Genomic DNA, 26,169 nt, shown 5'->3' with positions numbered 1-26,169 from the left:
GTACATGTGAAAACTGTCACCATACCTACTGGAGACACAGAAGTGTGAAAGAGCCCTAACGCAGTGTTTGACAGCCAGCTGCAAGCTGCAGCAGCTGCACAATCTCATGCAGGCAGCTTTTTTTTTTACCCTGCATTGACCCTTCAAAACATCTTTGCAGAGTAAAGTGCAAATTGCTTGGACATTTAAAGTCTATGAGCAAAAACAGAACTGGGCAAGGATCACTGGCAATTATTAATATAGATATATATATAAAAACAGTAAATTGTTGTTGCATAAGGGTTTGCTTTCATCTGCATAAAAAATCGCTCTGATGTTGATTCAGAAAAGAAGGACGAGTGTCATGCAAGTGGCATGCGAGTACAATGTGATTTTTCTGAACTAGGATCCGTATGACATTCGTATGCAATCTGCATGCAATGTATTTTTAACATCTTCTAACATTACATACAGTAATCTCTATGTAATTTAAACCTAGATTTCAAGTAATAAAACTTAATAATAAAAAAATCTTATATACAGAGATAGATAGATAGATAGATAGATAGACAGATAGTTATAAAGATAAATAGATAAAGACAAAATAGATAAAGACAAAAAAGAGAGATAAATAGCCGTTAGATATTTATTGAGCTCTGTGGAGCTTATCTGACAGCTTTTTAGGAATATACAGCTCTGGCAAAAATTAAGAGACCACCACATCAAAACCCTGTCATGGGCAGCCCAATCTCCAGACCTGAACCCCATTGAAAACCTCTGTAATGTAATCAAGAGGATGATGGATAGTCACAAGCCATCAAACAAAGAAGAACTGCTTACATTTTTGCGCCAAGAGCAGTGTGAAAGACTGGTGGAAAGCATGCCAAGACGCATGAAAGCTGTGATTAAAAATCATGGTTATTCCACAAAATATTGATTTCTGAACTCTCCCTGAGTTAAAACATTAGTATTGTTGTTTCTAAATGATCTATAGTGTTAAGGCTCGTACTTAACAGGATAGATGTCACGATCCCCTGATGATTCTAAAGATGATGAAATGCGTTGGGAGATACTATAAATAAGAAGGACCACAAGGCAAGGAGACATGATTCACCGCCTATGATGGGACCCTGGGAACTCAGAGAACCGGAGGACATACCCGGTCCTATAGATGAGTATAAATTAAGATTTGTTGCATAAAAACCCATTATAACAACATATGGAACATATGCCTATGAGTGAATCTCCTTAGATGAGCGGCATATATGTATCCAAGTGGTTATTTGGGCTAAATGATATGTTGTAGGAATTGGATTTATAATTTCCTTTCATTGTCTAATTTGAGCTTGCTGCCATATACTGTACGGCCATATGTCGAATGATACAACGGAAGATATTCTTGATGGTTATATGATCACCAGGGAAGAATGGTATTAGGTGCCTCCCTGGTTATATCTATGCATGTTAGGGTTGGCGGAACGCACCAAATGTATAATTTATTAAATGGAATTGGTGCGTTCGCAACCCGGGATCCACCGTGCAGGAAAGCACCTGCTGCTAAATAATGGCGGCTCTATATGGCGGTATATACTAACTCTGTTAGCTTCACAGAGTAACCGCGAGAGGAAAGCTCTGTGCCCTGTTAGACTTTCACAGAGGCACAGGCCAACTACCCAGATGTGAGCAGTGAGTGGTCATGCATGCATACAAAACTCATCGCCGGAGATGCCAGCATTCTAGGGGCTTATTTCAGCCGGGTCCCTGAACACACTTAAACACAATCTCCTCGCCGGAGGTGCCAGCATTCTAGGGGCTTATTTCAGCCGGGTCCCTGAACACATTCAAACACATGACCACATTGGCGCAAAGCATATAGCATAAGACGATACTAGCGCATGGCCGTGCAGTCATGCGCAGTTTATATAGTTGCAGCACAGGAAGCTGCTACTGAAGTTTTTGCCCTTTCAGGACCTTCCAGAAGGACCAATGGAAAGTGCTGCAGTACCTGAGCATGTTTTGCCCTTTCAGGAGCTTCCAGAAGGACCAATGGAATGTACTGCAGCACCTGAGCATGTGACCGAACATGTGGCCCTCGACCTCCAATGGGAGACCCTGCCCTGGGCATGCTCAGTGTGTGTAAATAAGGACTTAGTCCCAGAGAGGCCTGCTCGCCGCAGATCAGTGCAGGGTACCATAGGAAAACCAGAAAAGGCAGTAGTGACCCTATGCACAGAATCAGCCTCAGCGAGACGCTGGGAGCGACGTCTCCGCTGAGCAGACCCCACTGCGGCCGATGCTGGATGGGAGACCGCAGCAGACACGGATCGAGATTCCCCCTGTGCAGCAGAGGAAACTCGACTCCTAACAATGCAGATGCTGTTGTTTTCTGGACTTCCATTTCTTGAAATATGATTAGAGACCATGGCTACATGAAGATTAGAGGCAAGAGATGATGAACACCTCATTCAATTGATATAAGTCCAATAATACATAAAAAACAGGTCACCCGCTAGAGGGACGGGGACCGTGTATTATATTTGAAAATCGGTGAAATATAGGGGCAGATAAAAAAACCATACATAAGAATATATACAATTGCTGATGCCCTTATCTATTGGTACATGTGGTGTGTACAAATAATTTTATTTGCACTATATTTTCGCACTAGCGCTTTTTTGCACTATGTTTTTTGCAAGTGGTCAGAAATAAGCAGTGAAATAATACTTTTTTTCAACCTTTTGAGGACCCTCTGGCTGCCATTTTGCTGAATTTTCTGTACAATTCAAAAGAAATTCACTTCCACTCAAATAATATCTCTAATGTGAGCTAATTTGAAGCACTTCCAGTAGAATTTTCACTGTGCCATACCAACAATCCCTTGTTCATTTCAATTATAATCTGAGTTCTCTTTGATGGACAGTTGTGACAGGTTACTAGAATAAGTGCTGGGCTAGTGATGTGCTCATTCTGTGCCAAGTGGTATTTCCTATATCTTGATGAAACATGATAAATCTAATCCGAAATGTCTGGCTTAATACTACAGTCATTTGTTTAACAGCCGGCATAAAAGCTCAAAAGATGCATAAATAATTAGACCAAAATAGAAGCAGCATGCCAACAACGCTCATTATTTCACATGCAAGACATTCTACTTATTGTAATCATGAAGAATATGATTTTACTAATAGCAGAAGAACATTAAACATTTACACACAGAATTGGGAATGACTGCAAATAAGAATTTTGTTGTCATTCTAAACAATATATGATTTGTGATATAACTGACATGTTTACCAATGTGTCTACTTGGTATTTAATGACATGTCTAACACAGTAAACTCTAATAATTACAAGGTATCTATTAATGTCTATAATGCACGATTTTATTTAAATAAAAATAATTATTTTTCACTATAGCTTAATGGCATTGTCTGGGCATAGGTATTTAATGATTTATGTATAGGATAGTTATTAGGATTAGTTCCCAACTGAGTATAAAATTTACAAGTGGAATGTGAGAAAAAAAATCATATTGCACTTACAACAATGTTATTCAATTAGGTAGTGTTGATCTGCGAGTTTTCCCTCACCTGGAGTTGAGGTGAGGAAAAGATCACAGGATTCTGTGTATGGCCCGTATAGTGGATATCCTCCTCCGGTGCCCCAACGCGTGTTTTGCCCTCTGCTTCTTCCGGGGATGCCCCCGAATAAGCAGAGGGTGAAACGCGCATCAGGGCGCCGGAGGAGGATATCCACTATACGGGCATTCACTTGGTAAGGACTTGGCTGCATAATTTTTCCGGGAAGGACATTCACCAGGCTATTACCCTGGCACTCTGTGTGATTCTCATCAGCTTATAGTTCTTGGAGATGCTGTGTGGCACTAGCTATAGTTAAATCTGATGGGTGTCCTATGGGTGTGTTCATGTGCTTTAGGTGTTCTAGTCCCAGTCTATTGTACGGTGCAGCTTCCCTTGCTAGTTGTTATTGATTTTACCGATATTTATTGATTCATTTATATGTGCTATCTTGTAAGTGGATGTTCTCTTCTGATTTGGGGATAATGTTTGTGGTTAAATATTTTTCAGTGGTCATTTGGGTCTTTTATATGTTCCAAATAAAAGTTATATTTTAAATTACTTTATTTTTGGTGAGCTTCATTGAGTTGACTACGGAATAGTGGTCGCTCCATTGTTTGACATCTTTTCAGTTAGCCATTAAAAGGTATCAACCACTGAGGACTCTCAATTCTAAATATTTTTCTATCTACTGGCTAACACGGTACCAAGATATATATCTTTCCTGTATCACTAATAACAGTGATAGCAGGCACCGCTGATGGGAGAAGTAGTCTCTCGTCTGTGCTCAAACTAAAAAAAAAAACCAACAACTTCAATAATTAAATACATAATAATATTAAAATAAAAAATGCATTATATTCACCTACATCAAATCCCCGATGCCCTTGTCTACTACAAAATCCATAAAAAATGTGAAACGAAAAAACAACATATACTCACCTTAGACTCCCGATCCCCAATGCCCATGTCTCCTGTAAACAATCAAAAATAATAAACCACCATATACTTTCCTGTCCACCGTAGTCTACATAATCCAGAGTGTCCCACGGTGATCTCACTGGTAGAACAGTCACATTGGGAAGTCGGCGATACATTGACTGTCATCGCTCCCATAGTGTATAGCGCTGAGCTGCCATGAGAGAGGTCACAGCAGTTTATCAGCTGATGCACTCCGGTGAACTTTATCATCACAGCTCAATGCTATACACTGCAGAAGTAATTACCTCCCGTGTCAGTGTGTAGCCGGCTGTCCTTGAGAGCAGTCACATTAGTCATCAGGCTCCTCAAGGGACATTATGGATTATCTTCTCAGCGGACAGGTAAGGAATTATGTTGTTTATTATTTTAATTCTTTTAGAGGGGACCTTGGCTTCAGAGGACTGAGCGATAATGTTAGTATGCTGTTATTTAGATTCAATAAACTGAGTCATTATTTCAAATAAAGGACTTTATGTGTTTTTTTTATAATATGACTAAGGGGTTAGTAATGGGAGCATCTTATAGATGTCTCTCCATTACTTACCTTTGAGCCTGATGTCACCTGACAATACAAAAGGTGACATCAACCCCCCTATCGCCCCACTTGCCATCGTAGCAGGGCAAGTGGGAAGAGTGAGGCTAAGTGCCTGAATTGGCACATCTTATGGATGAGCCATTTCTGGGGTGGCTGAGAGCTGATGTTTTTAGTTTGGGAGGGGGCCAATATCCATGACCCTTTCTCAGGCTATTAATATTATGATAAAAAAGAATGCACTCAATAAATGCAATGAAGAAAAGGTAAGTAAAATAATTTACATAATAGGTGCAGAAATATTGCAGAAAATCTGTGATGTAAACTCACCAAAAGCTCATTGTGGGAACTTAGCTTAAGGCTGTGTGCCCAAAATGAGTTTTTGATGAGTTTTGACACTGATCGTTTTCGCTGTGTCAAAAATGCAGTTCCTGCAAAGTGGATGGGACTTATAGATATCTTATGCCCACTGTGCTTTTTTATTACTTAGCATAAACTGACCTGCGGTGCGGGTTTCAAACCCGAAACATTTCAATTTCACTTGTGCCTTAAGTACAGATTTTTCCCATAAACTTGCATTAGGTGTGAAAATTCCACAAGCAAACAGTGCACGTGTTTTAAGTGCAGAAGCGCATCATATAAGCCACACATAACTGTATCAGTAAAGTTTTGTCAAAGCAAAATACCAAAAAGTATCAAATACAAAGCAGCTTTTTTTTAAAAAACATGACATTCAAACAAAAGACAAGAAAACAGCATCGAAAACAAAAAAAAATGCATGTAAAAGACACTTAAAAATGCAAGTAACCTACTTTACTTATTATGTACAGAAATGCTGCCGAAAATCTGCAACATCAAAAATTCACCAAAAACTCATCATGGGAATGTAGACTAAAACATAAAAATGACTTCGGTAAATAGCAAATTCAATGTACATCAAATAAATTAACTGCAAATTGAATTTCCCAGTAGAAATTAAGCAAATCTGCAAAATTCGAATGTCAGCAGATTCTCTCATCTTTAATTATTAGCAATTTCAAAACCAATGGCACTAGTCCACTTGCAATTGTTTTTAACCACTTTTCTCTACTTACACAGGTTCCTACTTAATAATTCTTATATGTCACTGAAAATGACAAAAAGCACTTGAATTTAAAGAGGTTGACAATATTTTGTTTTAGCCGTGGATTTATGAAAAATAATAAACAAAGGCATACTCACCTTTTCGTGATCCCAAGGATCCAGAGCATATGACTCTGGTGTCTCCACCCTTTCTCCGGAAGCGGTGTCTTCCCAGATTGGATGTCACAGCACTCCCACAGTCCATAATTGGCTGCAGCGGTCAGTTGAATAGTAGAGCGCATCATTGGAGCATTTACAACATTTAGAGGAATATAAATGGAAAGGCGAAATAAAACAAAGGCATTTTAGACAAAGAATAAAAAACAAGTATCCCTGAAACCTAATAATCTCATCCATGTTTCTGTGCCAGTCTTGTATATGCAGATGAATAAAATCCAATAATATTTGAAACATGTTATTCTAAATATGAATAGAACATTCTGTCGGTTTCCTCCTTCGTGAAATGAAACTGCCCTCTGGCTCTTCTTGTTGAATAACAGTCTATTGTGCGGTGTCCAAAACTCATAAACAATTTACAAGTCCCCTCCATTTCCTTGTGTTGGTTTGATTGTGCCTTGTTTCTATTAAAATATCTTTTGATAAGAGCCCCGCTGTGCAAAAGACAGGGAGTTAAACTCTATTTTCTGCATTGCAATTTAAAGAACCACTTGTCCATTCAATCCACTTATTTTTGAGCATATCCACAGTGAAGGATGATTGTAACACTCACAAATATATTTGTAAAGGTTTCTGTGTTATGACAGGCATTAAACACGCATTCAACTGTGTGCGCTAAGAATAAAATAGAGGATTGGCGGACATTTCTGACATATTTTTTCTCTAACTCTCCATCACTTCACAACTTTTTCATTTTTACCTGAAATAGCTAAGGCTACGTTCCCGCATATATTTTTGTTGAGTTTTTGAGTTCTGCATAATTTCTGCATCTATCACGTAAATTAGGTTACTTGCGATTTTTCATTGCGTTTTCGTGTGCATTTTTTCTAACATGCCTTTTTATCGTGTTTATGATGTTGCGGTTTTTGTCTCTTGTTGGTGCGTCATGCTTTATATAAAGCTGTGGATTATTTGCATTTTTGATCAATTTCTGCAGCAGAAATGCACTTAAAGCACATGTGCGTTTTTTACCTGCGGATTTTCCCCAACTAATGCAAATCTATAGGGAAAATCTGCACAGAAAACTCAGCGTAACCGCAAGAGAAATTGACATGTTGTGAATTTGAAACACACACAGCAGGTGAGTTAATGCAGCGTTAAAAAGAAGCACTTGTGTGGGCATTAGATTACCATAAGTCCCATCCTCTTTGCTGGAACTGTAAAATGCTGCACTTTTGACACAGCAAAAACATGCACCGATAAAAATGCTCATCGTGAGAACATAGACTAATGGGTTTAATTGTAACGCATCTAGAGGGAAGAACAATCAAGGGTTGTTAAAAATACACAAAAAAAGAGTGAAATTCTATCTGCCCCATTTAAAAGGCTCTGCTCACACCAGAGCCATACAGGTGCATCTCACAAAATTAGAATATCATCAAAAAGTAAATTTATTTCAATTCTTCAGTACAAAAAGTGAAACTCGTATATTACAGAGAGCCGTAACAAACAGAGTGATCTATTTCAAGTGTTTATTTCTCTTAATGTTGATGATTATGGCTTACAGCCAATGAAAACCCAAGTCATTTTCTCAGTAAATTAGAATACTTTATACTACCAGCTTGAAAAGTGATTTTAATATCTGAAATGTTGGCTTGCTGAAATGAATGTTCAGTAAATGCACTTAATACTTGGTCGGGGCTCCTTTGGCAACAAATACTGCATCAATGTGGCGTGGCATGGAGGCAATCAGTCTGTGGCACTGCTGAGGTGTTATGGAAGCACAGGTTGCTTTGATAGCAGCCTTCTGCTCATCTGCGTTGTTGGGTCTGGTGTCTTTCATCTCCTCTTGACAATATGTCATGAATAGGGATGAGTGAATATACTCATTACTCGAGATTTCCCGAGCATGCTCGGGTGTCCTATGAACATTTTTTAGTGCTCGGAGATTTAGTTTTCATCGCCGCAGCTGAATGATTGACAGCTATTAGCCAAGCGAAGTACATGTGGGGGTTGCCTGGTTGCTAGGGAATCCCCATATGCAATCAAGCAGGCTAATAGCTGTAAATTATCCAGCTGTGGTGAAGAAAACTAAATCTCCGAGCACTAAAAAATACTCGGAGGTCACCCGAGCATGCTCGGGAAATCTCGAGTAACAAGTATATTTGCTCATCACTAGTCATAAATTCTCCATGTGGTTATGGTCAGACAAGTTTTCTGGCCAATTAACACAGTGATACTGCTGTTTTTAAACAAGGAATTTGTACTTTTGGTAGTGTGGACAGGAGCCAAGTCCTGCCGGAGAATGACATTTCCTTTTTCAAAAAGCTTGTTGGCAGAGGCAAGCATGATGTGCTCTAAAATTTCCTGGTAGACGGCTGCTCTGACTTTGGTCTTGTTAAAACACAGTGGACCTACACCAGTAGATGACATGGCTCCCAAAACCATAATTGATGGATACTTTACACTAGACCTTGGAAATCAAGGTCCCAGAGTCTGGAGGAAGAGTGGAGAGGCAGACAATCCAAGCTGCTATACCCTGGCTAGTGCACTGGCTGGCAAGGATGCTAGCCTCACCACTGCAGTTGGTATGAACATAGGGGGTAGTGACAAGCACGAGAGAGACAAAGAAAGGAACAACAAAAAACTTAGCTCAAGCTTCAGCTTGAGTATATGAAACCAGGACCTCAAGCAGCTGATACACTGATGGCACCAGAGAGCTCCCAACTCATAAGCTGGTCTCCAGAGAAAAACTCTATTAACAACAGACAGCTGATGCGTTATGTGACTATTTAAAGGATGGTGGGAGTGGTCACCACCCACCTCAGCTGACCAGCAACAGAGCAGCTGCGAGCAAGGAATCTGACATTAACCTTTGCTGGGCCAAAAGTAAAAACCATGTTTAAATTAAAGCAGAACCAGAGCTGTCAGGACTCCAAAAATGAGTTGTGACAGATAACAACATGCAAACTGTTGGTCTTTGATATCACGGTGCTGTCCTGATATTATTGTCCTAGGGAGCACTAACAGACATGCGGTCCTTTGTTAAATCCTCTGTTGGATGCTTTTGAGGTGCAATCCTTGGGGTGGGAGAAGGGTGGATAACTTAAATGTCTCATTTTAAAATGTTTTGTAGTTGTGCAAAATAGAGCTGATGCCTAACAAGCTGTCCATGCATCAATATTCTACAAGTGATATCTAAGACTGATGTAAGTTTCTAGATAATGTAGACGTTTCTCTATTCCATTTTTTTGGTATTATTTTGTTCCACAAAGAAGGTATTAATGCAGATTTAGCAGTAAATTGTGGATTTGTTACCATTTATTTAGCTGACTTTGTGTAAGGTATCCTACTTAGCTGGGACCTATACATTATGACCTTTGACTTTTTGTACACATTTTTGGCACAACGTGATATTCTTGACAGTAAATTATGTATTTTCTTAGCATTTCATGAAAACAACAGATTTCTTTTTCACTTAGCATTGACTGGCAATCCAAGAAAAGTACAAACTCATGGGAAGTCTGCTGTGCACAAGCAGCATAAATATGCTGCCAGGCAGGAGGAAGGTTAGCTACGCGTGTCAGTGGGGGCCGAAAGCCAGAGGTACATGATTCCGAGTTTGTATCCATTATTTAGCAGCAGGGTCTGGTAACTTGGAAGTTGGGGAAAACAAATGAGTGTTTGCATATCAATTTAATGCAATTTATTTGCCATTAAGAGTCTGTGGAAGCAGAGTCAGAGCCTCTAAGGGCATTGTGATGACTGCCATTTGTGGTGATCACTGTTTAAAAAATCAGAGAAAAACTTGGACAGAATATTTAAAGGTTTTACATGGGGCTAGATTTCTATAATTTTTTTTATTGTAATGTTCATATTGTCAAGCATGATTGCTCTGCTATTTGAAGTGCAGAAATCCTGAAATAATGACTGCCATGCTATATAAGATGAATACATATAAAGAACCAGAGTAGGTAGCATCATGTACATCTGCTTGACTTTGCACTTTCCACCAATCTTATTCTATGAAAACAAAGTATAATACTCCTGTCTCTCCAAAGAATAGGACCCCACTTCTTTATTACTCTAGGAGGGAATGTCTCACATATCATTAGATAAGGTCACCGTGTTTTTAAGCAGGTGTTGAAAATGTCTACTGTTGGCATCCAAGCACGCCTGCACACGCCATTCTATATTGTTGCATGTATTCCACATGACGTCTGGGGTGGAAAGTGAAAAGAAGAGTCAGCTCACCCACTTGGAGATCCGATACCCGGAAATCAGTTGTGCCAAAGGGAAAATGCAATCAGGTAAAGAAAAATCCATAAAATAATTCACTTTATTAGATCCATGTTAAAAACAGAATGACAAAAAATATCCCATTGGGGAGATAACAGATTGGCAAATTCATTTCAGACCGGGGTCAAAGACTGAATTTCTCATTGAATGTTCTCTCGTAGTGCCTGTAAAGTTTATGGCTTGTTACTGTACACCTGGCCTTTAAAATGGCCCAAAAGACATGTGGAATATGACATGCTTGCCTCCTGGGAAAGCCGAAAGCCTGTGCAATGATTTACGTAGAGATGCCAGAAGTCACTGTTTCACATCTTGAATTCTTTCCTCAGACATTTTGACATTTTCGGACATCCTCCATCATACCTATCCAGTAATGTTCCTGTGCATTCCAGCTTATTCGCTAATGACAGAATACACAGTTTGGAGGACTGATTGTGACCTACAAATTGCTTTAAAATCTCACTTTGGCATCTCTTTATGGACTCAGTTTTCCAAAACGTTTTCACAATGAAAACACGCTTCTCCAATCTGTATCTGCATGTTGTTAATAAATAAAGAAGGAATTTGTCAGAAGTGAATTGCAAGCACCACACAAACTACAGATGCAGGAAGGCGTGCAGCAAGTCTATCTCGTAGTGGAGACAACCGGCAGGACATCAAGTTGGTGAGACCACTCGGCAGGAGGATGTTCCTCATTGTTGTCACTGAGGTTCATTGCACTCTCACTTCTCATGAACCAAAGTATGCACAGTCCAAATTTCAGTATGGTCTACATTCTCTTTTAGAAGATACAGCAATTTTTCTGGGTAAAGTAATTGGTGAATCAACCTATACAATTTTTTTCTCTATTTTTTTGTTTCTATTATTTCTTGCCATATTTTTTTTTTACTGTCATCCACCTTCCCTCTGTTAGGTCTCAAGTTCCCGCTTCTGCACAGGGGGAATCTCGAGCCATCTCCGCTGCGGTCTCCCATTCTTATCCAGCCGCAGTGGAGTCTGCTCAGCAGGGACGTCGGTCCCAGCGTCTTGCTCAGTCTCACGCTGTACAGAGAGTTACTGCTGCTTCTTCATCTTCTGCCATTAAAGTCAGTGCTGGTCAGCAGCGAGAGGACTTCTCTGGGACTAAGTCCTTGTCTGCACACACTGAGCATGCCCAGGGCAAGATCTCCCGTTGGAGATCGAGGGTCATGTGCTCAGGCTCTGCAGCACATTCCATTGGTCCTCTTGGCAGGTCTTGGAAGGGCAAAGTTTCTGTGGCCACTTCCTGTGCTGCAACTATATAAACTGCGCATGACCGCACGGCCATGCGCTAGTGTACAATTGTTAATGTGTGTATGTTGTGAGTGCAAGTCGTCCTTGGATACCCCTACCCTATTGAATGTCTGTTCGCGGAAGGTGTATGGTTGCTATCTAGCGCCCGACTTAGCCTACAGCACGAATCACACATTACAGCGTCCAGTTGCTGTGACCGCCAGTACGGCGCCGTGCACTTCCTCTGTGTTTTCCTTACCCAAGCCTGGGTGGTTAGTGGCGTTCGTCAGTGCGGCACCGCATGCACTCTTGTGCCTTAAAATCGTTATCTAGTTTCCTTACACACCCAGTTGCGGTGTTATGCCAGCAAGGGTCTAATCGGACTTCAATCCTAGTTGGGGTTGAGTTCGCTGACTACTTGCTCGCGCTCTATGTGCGGTACCGCGGTCCTGTGACGCAACAGGATCGCTTCCTTCACGTTGGGTGAGGTTTAACCCACGTGTGTATACTTATGAGTACCGCCATATAGTCCGTCGTTACTTGGCAGCAGGTTCCATCTCTGCACGGTGGACCCAGGGCTGCGAAAGCACCATACTCTATCTGTCTCTATATTTGGTGCGTTCCGCTAGCCCTAACACCCTCCTCCTCAACATCCCACTTTTTCAAATCCGTCTGTAAGCATTCTCCAATTTTCCTTGGCGCTAATTTCAGGCTTTTTAAACCCTCTTGTTTCAATGTGTACTGTACAGTTGGTTTTTACATTTGATAAAGATATCATTACATCATCGAAATGCATTTTGACATAAATCCACTTAAATACATTTGGACAAAGCCTTTTTATTTTGGAAGCACAATCCATAATAAGGAATCATCCTACCTGGTCAAATATCTTGGTAGGTTTTATCCCCCAGTCACGGGGCAGCAGCACGTTTTTACTGGAGTTGTGCCTACATATCTTGCTCAGGTGAGCACATCCCTTGATCTATATTGTTTTTTTAATAGGGTATTAAAAAGGCACCCAATGATCTTTTGTGCTCTGTTTCCCCACAGTTCTTGCTCACCATAATTATTGTGACATTTACGGTATGTTTCAAATTCAATTTTTTATTGTTTTAAGACAGATAATAACTCTGAGGTCTGGAGAGACCCCCACAGCACAATTAGGGACATTCAATTTGCATAAAATAAATTTTTCATAAATTATATTTCCTGGGAAAAAGCTGCTCAGACAAGTGAATTTTAATTTTGCTTGATCCACTCATCTCTAGGATCAAGGGTGTTAAAAATCTTTCTTCCTGTCCCTTCTTCGACTCACAGGTAGAGATCCGTAAACAGATGGCTTTTGCCATACAGAATATATTTTCATACATATACTACACTTACAGACAGTAAGAAAAAAAGGGAGAAGAAAAAGCTGAAAAATTTCTGTGTATACAAGATGGGTAAATGGGTGACTGAACCCGAATCTCCACAGTGTGAAAATGGCTGACTATATTTGTAACATTACACCTAAGTTTGAAAATGTGAACAAAGAATTTTGGAGTATCGAAAGCCTACCACTGGTCCTGTTCAAAGTCTGAACACCGTAATCGGTTCGTTAAGATGTAACACTGGCCTTAAATTGTAATGAACTCATTATTTTTAAGACAAAAAAGCTTATCTATTAAGCTGATGTTCCGGTCATAAAAACATGATAAAATCTTGACTTAAAAAAAAACAAAACAAAACAAAACAAACATGTCCTTTTGTATAAGGATTATCTGTATTAACAATATAAAATTTGTAGAAAGTGGATGTATTTGAGCAGATTTTTTTTCATGGAGAAAGCTCTTGCTGTTGTCCACGTTTCATTCCCCAGATCCACTTCAGCTCTTACAGCTGGTATCCTGTAGAATTGTTTTGATGCTTTGGCTGCTTTCATAGTTCAGCACAAACATAAGGACCATTTCTTCGGATGAAAGGTAAATCAACAGCACAAAGCCTTTAGAAGCCAGGGACACGTATACACCATATGCAGCAATTTCTGTCTGATATTTTTAGCTTTGTTAAGCTAAAGCACAGTTTATAAAATCATTGTGTCCTGTGCAGCTTTGTATTACAGCAAAAGATATCTCACCTAACATGAGAACTCAATGCCTCTTCTGTTATCATTCCTACTATATGTTTTGGGGAAGCAAAAATGTATATAAATTTATATTTACTTACTTATACATTATCAGTAGTGATGAGCAAATATACTCGTTACTCGAGATTTCTCGAGCACGCTTGGGGGTCCTCCGAGTAATTTTTAGTGCTCGGAGATTTAGCTTTTCTTGCCGCAGCTGAATGATTTACATCTGTTAGCCAGCATAAGTACATGTGGGGATTCCCTAGCAACCAGGCAACCCCCACATATACTTATGCTGGCTAACAGATGTAAATCATTCAGCTGCGGCAAGAAAAACGAAATCTCCAAGCACTAAAAAATACTCGGATGACCCCCGAGCATGCTCGAGAAATCTTGAATAACAAGTATATTTGCTCATCACTAATTATCAGTAATTTTGACAGTGCTTTACAGATATCATCACTGTCCCAATGGGGGATCACAATCTAAATTCCATACTAGTATTTCTTAAAAAAAAGTCAGGTTACTGTATTATACTCTCTTTTAGCGGTCCCAACCTTTATGACCTTGAGAGCCACATTCAGTACTGAGAGAGGGTCGCGAGCCACATTTATCTCTGAGAGGGGGTCACGAGCAACATCCTGCTTATGTCCCCCTCAAAGTCGTGTCAACCAAAGCCACCATTACGGCTATAATGATAACCAAAGCTTTTCCACAGAAATCACTCCAAAGCAGTACACTGAGATCCGGGGGTTCCCACAAAGCCCAATTCAGTATTATCCCATCAAGGATTCCCAACACTCTGTTGTATCCAGCTTCAAGAACCTCCTCTAAAAGGTAGTATCATCCTCCAGCATACCATACCTAAAACATCTCTAAACCCCAGTGTATGTGCATCCAATCCAGATCTTATCTTCTGTGCTGGGCTACTCAAATATTCACAATTTTGAGATGTACTCTTCATACCTGTTTGCTAGCCCTGGAGCTAATGCACCAAGCTGGCAGACAGTCGCGAGCCACAATTCCTGGGATCGCGAGCCACATGTGGCTCCTGAGCTATAGGTTGGGGACCCCTGCTCTATGTAGAAGTGACGATGGAGGAGAAGCAAAAAGTACTCAGCACAGTGAGGAAAATGAAGAATGACCTGAAGCTTCAGGCAACTGCTTTGCCTCATTCCAGTGCTGGATTTACAGCCACACCACTCAGTAGTGCTGTATAATGTCTTCCAGGCTTCTACTGCTTTTCTCTGTGTTCTACGCAGAGAAAGAAGAGCATGAATACATTACATCTCTTGGTGTGAGATGTATAGGAAGAGATTGTAGCAGATATTCTGCACCCTACACCCACCAGATAAGAAAGAACTGAAAATTAGAAAAAGTGCATGCAAAGGTGAATGAAACCTGGTAGAAAGTGCAGGGTACAAGATATATATAATGGACAAAAATGGTGTAATTCCTCATGTACACACACCAGCAGGCGATTCTAAAGAGTTACCTGATGTGACAGTACAAGTTGTCTCCTCAGAGAGGAAGAAGACTAAAACTCTAGTGCCACTTATTGGAAGCAGCAATCCTAAAAGTCAATATCGACCCCCTAACAAGGCTTGCCACACAGCTTAAAAGTCTCCTCACCTTGGCATGTCAGGCTTGAAATGTCACTTTCCGCAAAGAAAATGTTACCCCCTGATGTGACAGATACACTTTAATGAGTAAAATGGTACCAATTTATTTAATTGAATTTAAAATACACAACTCCTATTATTCTTTTCCTTCTTTGTTTACGGAGTGGCCCACCGAATATGTGGTTGTACAGCAATAAAAATAGACTTTATGCTGGAAGAAGATTATGTTATTACCCCCAGGTTTCCATTAAAATACGCAATGGAGTCCAAGATATGAGATTGGAAAATAAGGAAAGAGCCCCAGGTGTCCTGGATGAGTTCTCATTGACATGTCTAATGTCCATGGAATAGAAGAAATGATTGGTGAAACTCATATGAGTCATGTGGAGCTTGCAGGACGACGACTGTTTCACATACTGTGCGCTTGTACGGGTGCTATGGCCATAAGACCCGTAGAAGCACACAGTGCGCGAAACGGCCGTCGTCCTGCAAGCTCCACATGAGACTCTCTTGCCTCTTGATGTTTTAAGCATTCTGAATAAAGAAATTCCTTTAAATGGGAAGGTGAGTGCCACCATTCATTTCTTCTATTCCATGGACATTTAACATTTTGTTGGTCTACATTTGGTTTGGCACCCGAGAACCTGGGGACGGATTAAGACGGTGCTCTGCCGACACGATCAGGTGTGCACCACACAGGTGTTATGGCAGCGTGGATCTTTCTACTCTCACATTACTGCTCATTGACATTTCTGCTAACAACTCTGACATGACTACTTTTTTTGAACAGTATTACAGACATAGTAACTTAAAAAAATAAGATATAAGTTAAATATGTTTTACGCAACACAACCCATCATCTAGGGCTATGGTACATTATGGTTGCAGTAGCAACCCCAGTAAATTTTAAGTTTCACATAAAAAAGTTGCATTTATGCCAAAATACAATTTACATACAACATACAGCAACATGTGCTTCTTACCCGACTGATGTCCATTCCTGAGTCACAGCTTAGAGGTTGTGTCGAGGTTAATCCATTGAGACCTATGACTGTTGAAATGAAGCCTCGATCATCAATTTTCCGAATCATGGTGCCATCAACAAAGTATATAAAGCCATGTGCATCTACAGTAATACCTGTCAGAGAAAATCAGAATTATGATCATAATCACAAGCAAGATTACGAAAAGGCCACAAAAATGGGACTTCAGCTCATTCAGTAGGTTTATTCTAAAAAGCAGACTATAAGGTAAATAATGTGGGAGAGGGACCGTGGAGTTGCACAATTTATAAGTAACCTGTGATTAGGAGAATTAAAATGCCACATGGGGCAGAAACTATTAATTATATAATTCAGTAACACAGCATAAAATAGAGATTGAAATGTATTTCCTTTAGAATAGTTTACATTGAATCTGATAGAAACATCATTTGTATAAAGAGGCTTACAGAATTACAGCATAGCCCATGAAGTGCAATGGGAGCAATATTGTGGCTCACTAATATGCTATAATATAGGCTGTAATATGTCCAAATGCATGAGTACATAGTCAACAGAATTACCACTGCAAATAAACTCAGAAAAGTAACAAAGCAATAAAATTAACCCCTTCATGACATATGATATACTGTACATGGAAGTCACATGTCAGGTGAAGGTATATAGAAAGGGGTCTGGAGCCTAGCTAGCTTCGTACAGATCAGGTGCTGGCTGTGTTATACAGTTGTCACTTACCTCTATCAGTAGCGATTGAGACTGTTAACCACTAAGATTCACTGCAAATCTCTCATAATGACATTTAAGTGGGGTTGTCCACTATAGTGCCCATTGCCTTCCCCCATTAAGTAACATAGTAACATAGTAACATAGTTAGTAAGGCCGAAAAAAAGACATTTGTCCATCCAGTTCAGCCTATATTCCATCATAATAAATCCCCAGATCTACGTCCTTCTACAGAACCTAATAATTGTATGATACAATATTGTTCTGCTCCAGGAAGACATCCAGGCCTCTCTTGAACCCCTCGACTGAGTTCGCCATCACCACCTCCTCAGGCAAGGCAAGTAGTTTATTTCACATACAAGAAAAACAACGGAGTTTTATCAGTGATTTTCGTTATCGTGTCATTCGAGTTTCATCTGAGTTTGATTCAATTTTCATCAGTTTTTCTCATATGTAAAAAAAATTTTTCCCACCTTCTCTTATTAACAGTCCATAAAAATGAGACCAATTTTTTTCATGGAGCTATAAACTTACATTGCCAATTTTATTCCGACACTTGGACCAATATCGGACATGTCTCTGTGATTTTGCATGGATTGCTTGGTCAGCGACAAAATCACAAATATATTAACGGTCCCTATTTTAGGTAGAAGTCCAATCTGTTAAAAACATGGATAGAACTCGTACGCAAATAACTGATGCCTGAATGAGGCCTAACATTGGGTCGTACAAGCTTTTCTAAGGGAGGACCTCAGCTTTGTTAATCTGACATAATAAGCTCTGTTGTATCTGCATCTAAGTAATGTCCAATAGTTTCAAAGAGAAAGCCATAGTAAATGATAGTTATCCATATACATAGTCTACCAATCTAGGGGTATGTGCGCAAAAAGTTTTTTAAGGAACTTTTTTTGAGAGACTCTATTCATTCCCCAAAAACAGGAAAAATCGCTAAAAAATCCTCAAAAGGCTCTTTCTATTTATATCTATTGTAAATCAGCTTTAGCATATGTGCCCACATCATCTTTTTCAAGCAGGTAAACCCAACAAGTTTATCAAAAGGAAGACGCCTCAGGAAACGCCAGTTATTTTTTTCCTGAACAATCTTTTGAAACATTATTCTGGTCCTTTCCGGGGTGCTTTTTGCCATGTTTTAATTATTTTATTTTTTAAGCATTTTTCCAGCATTTTTGTAGCATCTTTTTTTTGGAGTTTCCAGTTATTATATTTTTCAAAAATGAAGAAACTGCTAGCAAATTTCAAGAAGTGGCAAAATGCTCAAGAAGTTGCCTGTGCGTCTTCTGGGATCTTTTGAGCCTTCCGATTGACTTTTATTATAAAATATTGAGGCATATACAGAGTTGAAAACCCCTGCAAAATAGACAGGTCAATGCTTATAACCTTTTGGCATCTGTGGAAAACTGAAGCAGTTAAAAGTTGCTCAAAAGACTGAACAGGTCTGTCTTTTTTAGGAGGTTTTTGAAGCGGAATCCACCTGAAAAATACATTGTATGCACATACTCTTACTTGTCAATGTCAGTGTCTTAAGCATCTTTATTTCACTTAGGTTTTGTAAAACCTTGTAGAAGAAAAGCGTATATGTCACTTTTTTTAAAGAGGCTTTTGATGAAATCCGCTCCAAACTAAGCACTGCCCAATCAAAAGGCTGCAGGCTTCAGGAGTATTTTCATGCAAAACTCTTTGAAACAGCTTTAGGAAACAAACAACTTCTCCACAAACTCCTCAAAGTAAGATTCTTACCTAAATCTGTTTCCACTTGAACGTTTCAGAAAACGAAATGTCTACTTAGCCTAAGGACTCAGTCGTCCATCCATTGGTCCGAGCACAGACCACTAATGCATAGACTGGCGGTGGGCCTCCCGAACTGACCGTGACAGCCACATAGAAATACATGAAGCTGTCATACTCCGGTCAGGAGACCTGTGGGTAGTCGGTGCATTGCAGTCCGAGATCAGACTGAGATCCATGAACGTCAAATTGAGCCCTAATGCTGACAGTATGTTTGAGCCTCCTATTAGAGATACACATTGCAAGCATTTCACAATATATTTGTTGGAAGGAAGGATGCTACGCATCTCTGGCAGACACAGACAGAAATGGACCCTTGGGTAGGAACAGTATATAAACCCTTGCAGTCTACAAAGCTTATCACCTGCTTTGGAGCTATAAATGGGCCCCCTTACCTCTTGCACTGGTTGTACCAGTGATATGTCTGCCCTATGCTAATTTATAGACTTAGAGTGAAATTCAGATAATAACAAGCCATGTAAAGATTTTTATATGGGTACTGAATAAGCATAGTTCAATTTGGCTGGCTGCTCTCCTATAACAATTATTAATTTCTGACTCCCGCCATTGTTATATGTATTAACTTTAGAGACAGGTTGGTTGAAAGCTACTGTATAGATCCAAAATAATCCATCAGACCCTCTGTACTGCAGGAAGGCAGCATTGAAGATATGCATTATACTCAGAGCCCCTCATTATAAAGAATATTACTGTTTAATGAAATTAGAGATATGCTTTAAGAACCTTATTAGAAAAACTTATATATTACATCCTGATAAAATGTAACATTACAGGTGGCTGAAATAAAATGACTTTTGCTACCGAAATAATTGTTGGAAGGCAAAGCAGAGTGACAACTGCTGTCAGACATGACTTGGCATCTTTCTCCAACATCTGCCAATTCAAACACTGGCATTTCTATGACTGACTATGAGACCAAGATTGGAAAAATATCTCAAGACATGCCAAGATTTCAAAGTGATGGAAGCATTGACAAGCGGCTAATTAGCTGCCCTCTTGCTCAGGGCATGGTCCTGATAAGGTGGTGGCAGAATACCTGGCTGAGAAATGGTTGCATACTGTGATTTTGGACAGTACATTTCATATTACAAATATTAATTACATTGACATAATTCTCTCACCGGTTACTTTCCTTTAAAATCGGTTCTGAAACTTAATTTTTTCCTATAGAGACTCAATTGGCTTCATGTTTGGAATGTCTATTTGTTTCTTGCATATTATAATCATTCATGTCGTAATCATAATTTTCACAGAAGGAAATGGCTTTTTTCATGGCTAGGTACCTACTTAAAACAGATAATCAATCTAAATAGGCAAAGATGCTATGTAAACCATGGTCCAGTGTTAGATTCAGCAGGAATATCTGACGTCATCTCAAGAAAGATAGATATGACTTTAGTAGAGTACATTGATTTTCATTAATTCATAAAAGTGTTGACAAGTCAGAAGACACTAATGACTCTCAATGTCTGTGAAACTATCTATTTAATACTGGTGACCTCAAGTAAATTGGATTTATCCATCCAGTAACATCACCACATTACTTTAAACAGTTATTTTCCAAGTGTACATATTATTTTTCACTGCTAAATGGGGTTCATTGGGCCCACCAAAGGAAATCATTCTGCATTCCCACTCTCCATCTATACAGAATTTTTATTGGCCACTTTCACTTGTATCATAAACTTCGATTCATTGTCCCAAAATCAAACTTTGGTTGTAGTCTAGTGGATCATTGGCTCCAGTTATTTTCCCAGAACCTGGATCTTTTGGAATATTTTCTTGTTCTCGGGTGAGACAGTCAGACGTCTTATAAATAGCTTAAACATCAGAAAACTAACTATAGTTATACTGCGATTGCGGCTTTTTTACCCCTCAAATGCTACTTTCAATCACTTTTTAGTCGCATTTAAGCCGTGTGATTCTATCTGAGAGCCCATTTCTGGCTCCCATCAGCTGCCCCGTAAAGTGAACGCAGGGTGCCGATGAGTTGCGATGCCAGAGGGTGTCTGCTGAAGATCCTTGTTGCTGCCATGTTGGTACTCCTATGATGGACAGACAGAGGATGGGCTTTATAGGAGACTGTAAATTAATATATATTTACCATTAAAAAAAAAATTACCGCCAAGCAAGCAGCCATGTAGCAAATGTTAATTCATTGGGAATGGTCTCTCTGTGACTCACAAAGAAAACATCCTTTAATTACATCTCTGGAGATCTAGAGAGTGTCAGTAAGTTTGTAATTCATTTGTATAAGTAAGTGAGTGCCATTCTTACATTTAAGAAGTAATTATCCAATTAAATGGGTTATTAATTGACAAAACAGGATGTAATTGAATCTCTCATTGACTTTACAATCACACTCACCTTTTACATATGTGTTAAGCTGTCCACATTGATCCGGCTTTTCCTCAGTTTAGAGTTGTCTCTAATATAGTTAAACCTGATAAATACTATTTGTTATAGAGAAAAGGATGTCACATATGTGACCCATATTTCTGACATACTTACAAATTGCACCACCTACAAATTAACATGACTTCGGGAGGTGTGACTATATAGGTTCATACATTAAAAAATCCAGCAGCCCAATTTTTTCCACCCCTTATCTAATTAAATAAAAACTCCACAATGCAGGACGTTGGATGTAATGGCCACAATAGCCTAATTGTATCCTAAATCAAACCATAACATGTAACATTAAAACAACATTACCTATCAATATGCATACATAGTATACTCAACAGAAAGGAACAAACAGCTCCTCCATGCCGCCCCCAGTCTTACTACACCTTGTTGTCCATACCAAAATGTCCTGCTGAGACCTAGCTCATAAGGGACCAGTTTACAATTTTATAAGAACCTTTAAACACAGGGAATTCACCCATCTTGGCACTGCTGGGTCTACAATGAACTATAGAAGTGTTTCTGAATGTTTCAAGACTTTGATCTTACACTGTGTTTTCCATTAAGAGTATAGTAATGGTACAGTGTAAGAGCCCACTAGATAAATTGGATCAATAATGCCTACATATGAATACCAAAGGTATTATAAGAGCCACTCACACATATAAAATAGAAAAAAAAGTTGGGGCGTTTGTGGTGGTCCTAAAATTATGGGTAAGTGACATCTTTGGATATATATCGGATCCAATTGTAATTAATACATCTGTATCTGTGGCTAATGCTTTTAATGGGACCCATCTTATTTTTTTGCTTGATCATCTTTTGAAACCCTCATGTTTTGTGCAATATTTTTAATTGTGTTCAATAAAACTTTTTTGTATTTTCCATGTGTTTTTCTGTGAGATCATTGGGTTTTCATATGTAAAAATTAATGTTGGAGTAATCCACTTCGTGAGACTCGGTAGTCAAGAGATTTGGAGTCAGATACCAAAAGGCTCATCATAAACAAAGGGGTAAAGCAAAGGCATAGTCAGGTCAAAGTCTGAGGTCAAAATTCCTGGAAGGTAGCAGATCAAGACAAAAGGGCAAGGCAAACAGATGGTTAAAGGCAAAGTCCAAGGTCCAGCAACAAAAACCAAATACAGGAACACAGAAAACATAGCAAACACTGCATTATCTTTGCTTGTATATGGATGGAGGGACTTATACTATCACGTTCCTGGCCAAAGTTAATACCCAGTGGCGTAACTACAAAGTTAGGGGCCCCGGTGCGAACTTCCAAATGGGGCCCCCCCCTGCAGCCCTGCCATACAACTCAATGTAACCCCCATAGAATAATGGCCACACATGATGCTCAATACTGTATAACGGCCACCACACATGATGCTCCATACTGTATAATGGCCACACATGATGCTGCATACTGTATAATGGCCACACATGATGCTGCATACTGTATAATGGCCACACATGATGCTCCATAGTGTATAATGGCCACACATGATGCTCCATAGTGTATAATGGCCACACATGATGCTCCATACTGTATAATGACCCCCCTCCTGTATGCATGGCTCATCTCCCTCCTATCCCATATACATAGCTCATATTACCCCTCCTGTATGCATGGCTCATATTCCCCCCTGTATGGCTCATATTCCCCCCTGCATGGCTCATATTCCCCCCTGCATGCCTTATATCCCCCCCTGCATGGCTTATATCCCCCCCTGCATGGCTCATATTCCCCCCTGCATGGCTCATATTCCCCCCTGCATGGCTCATATTCCCCCCTGTATGGCTCATATTCCCCCTGCATGGCTCATATTCCCCCCTGCATGGCTCATATCCCTCCCTGCATGGCTCATATCCCCCCCTGCATGGCTCATATTCCCCCCTGTATGCAGGCTTATCTCTCCGCTCCTGCTCGGCGCTCCGGCTTATGTCCTCCTTCATCCCCCCCCCCGTCCCCCCGTCCCCCTGTCCCTCATACTCACCTGTCTTCCCACTGCACGGCCGTGCCGACATCCCTCGCGCTCTGTCCCGACTCCAGGCGGCGGCGCCGGCGCAGCACCTTCTTCCTGCTTGAGCGGTCATGTGACACCGTTCATTAAGTTCATGAATATGCGCATATTCATGATCTTAATGAGCGGTGTCACGTGACCGCTCAAGCAGGAACGAGCTGCAGTGCAGACGCCGAGACCATCGCTGGAGCAGGGTGAGTATTCAAGGCAGCGGCGGCGGTGGTGGTGGCGGCGGCGGGGAAGGGGGGGGAGGCCCTGGAGCGGGGGGAGGCACTGCCAGTCCGAGCCTGCCTGCCGGGCCCGGGCCCCTGACCTGCCGGGCCCGGTCGCACTGGCGACCGCTGCGACCGCGGTAGTTACGCCACTGTTAATACCCATAAATTCTGTCTGAATATTTGTGTAGTCATATATTGCATCATATAGCTCCTGTGTGCATGCAACACAGATTTACAACCTTAGGCCTCCTTTAGATGTCTGGCGATGCATGGACTGGTTGCAGTCATCCTTACCTGAACTTGAAAGCCTCATTATATTGTTGAGTTGGGGGCGGTAGACCTATGACCAATTTAGATTATTTACTTACAGGAGGGTTTATGTTCATTTTGTTTCTGTTTTGGGTTTTGTCTGTTTAATGGCCAGTGTGGAAAGCATGCATATCTATTTGGCATGCATATCAATTTATACTCCAGTTCATTTTTTTAAATGATGAGATTCTCTGTAGATAGGAGGAGGAGGTGCTTAGTCTCTAACTCATCCCTCCTCGCAACTACAAAGAAATGTATTCAGAGGTCACCGATTCATTGTGTCTTTAATAAAAATAAATCAAACTGGAAGCTGTGAACATTTACATAATCAGTCTAATATAATTTCATATTATCTGCTATAATAATATAAGAGATTGCCAAATAATGGTCTGCGCACACGTTGCAGTTTTGTTGTGTTTTTTTTCAGTGCAGATTTGTCACAAAACCTGAAACAAGTCCTAGTATCAGCAAGGTGAATAAGAATCCTGAAGCATCATACACTCATTGCTTATTTGTGACTTCCAGATTTGGTGCAGATTTAAATCTACAACTTGTCAATTCTGTCAGTGTTCTTGCTGCAGATTTTATATACACTTAGGGTAGTATTATTATTTATTATTATAGTGGCATTTATTTCATGGCGCTTTACATCTGAAAAGAGGCATACATAACAAAAACAATTACAATAATCTTGAATAAAATGAGTCATGACTGGTATAGAAGGAGAGAAGACCCTGCCCGCGATGGCTCATAGTCTGCAAGGGATGGGTGAGGATACAGTAGGGGAGGGAAGATTTGGTCGTACAGTGCTACAGTGGAATGAGAGTTACTGCAGGTTGTAGGCTTGTCTGAAGAGGTGAGTCTTCAGACTCCTTTTGAAGATTTCCACAGTAGGCGAGGGTCTAATATGTTGGGGTAGACAGTTTTAGAGAGGGGGATGTATGGGAGAAATGTATGCAATTGTGGGAAGAAGAGACAGGAGGGGAGAGTAGAGAAGGAGATCTTGTGAGGATTGGAGGTTGTGTGCAGGTAAGTATCGGGAGACTAGGTCACAGATGTATGGAGAGATAGGTTGTGGTTGGCTTTGAATGTCATGGTTAGGGTTTTGAACTGGAGTTTCTATGCAATGGGGAGCCAGTGACAGATTGACAGGAAGGAGAGGGTGGAGAATAGCAGGGGGGAACAGGTGGATTAGTCATGCAGCAGAGTTTAGGATAGATGGGAGGGGTGCGAGAGCATTAGAAGGCCACAGAGCAGGAGGTTGCAGTAGTCGAGGCAGGAGTTTATGAGAATGAGCACTAGTATTTTTGCAGATGCTTGGTAAAGGAATGTGCAGATCTGGGAAATACTTTGGAGTTGGAGTTGTCATAAAGTGGAAAGGGCTCGGACATGTGGTTTGAGGGAGAGAGCAGAGTCATGAGTTTCCCTAAGGCAGTGAGCTTGTGGGACTGGGGAGAGTGAGCAGCCATTGATTGTGATGGATAGGTCTGTTGGGGGCATTGAGTGAGATGGGGAAAGATTATGAATTCTGTTTTATACATGTTAGGCTGCTTTCACACATCAGTTTTTTGCCGTAAGTCACAATCCAGCGAATGTTGAAAAAAACATATCCGGTAAAAGTTGCCACCCGATCCATTTTTATCTTATAGACTTGTATTAGCAACGGATTGTGACGGATGGCCTCATGTTTCATCCGTTTTCACCAGATCAGTCGAAAATTATTTTTCCGATGGCCAGAGAAAACGGATATAGTAAAGTTTTTGTGTCAGTCAAAAAACAGACAGCGATGGATGCGTCGCCGTCCGTCGTTTGCTAGAATGGAACCCTATGGCACCGGATCCATCGAATGATGGAATCCGGAGACAGATTCCATTTTTTTTAACTGAGCATGCTCCGATTTTTTTAGGATCCAATTAGCTGGATCAGCTAGTTGGATTCGTCGAAAAAATGGATCTGTCACATCAGTTTTTCACAATCTGCGAGGGATCCGTTTTTTTCAACATTCGACGGATTGTGACTGATGGCTGATGGCAAAAAACTGATGCGTGAAAGCATCCTTAACTTTTAGAAATCTAGCGAAGA

General features: G+C 40.3%; 1 protein-coding gene across 6 annotated transcripts in view; it reads right to left on the bottom strand.

Annotated features, from left to right (window-relative positions):
• Positions 1–26,169, bottom strand: part of TENM1 (teneurin transmembrane protein 1) — a 1,319,573-nt gene that overhangs the window by 93,818 nt on the left and 1,199,586 nt on the right. For all 6 annotated transcript variants that reach the window (XM_069747173.1, XM_069747175.1, XM_069747177.1 and 3 more), the window contains one exon: positions 16,569–16,723. In XM_069747173.1, the coding sequence (XP_069603274.1) occupies positions 16,569–16,723 (155 nt within the window). The remainder of the gene's footprint in view (positions 1–16,568; positions 16,724–26,169) is intronic.

This window comes from Ranitomeya imitator, chromosome 2 (genome assembly GCF_032444005.1).
Source record: "Ranitomeya imitator isolate aRanImi1 chromosome 2, aRanImi1.pri, whole genome shotgun sequence".
In the NCBI taxonomy this organism is placed as follows: domain Eukaryota; kingdom Metazoa; phylum Chordata; class Amphibia; order Anura; family Dendrobatidae; genus Ranitomeya; species Ranitomeya imitator.
The sequence above is the reverse complement of the archived record's forward strand: the minus strand, read 5'-3'. Positions and strand labels throughout refer to the sequence as shown.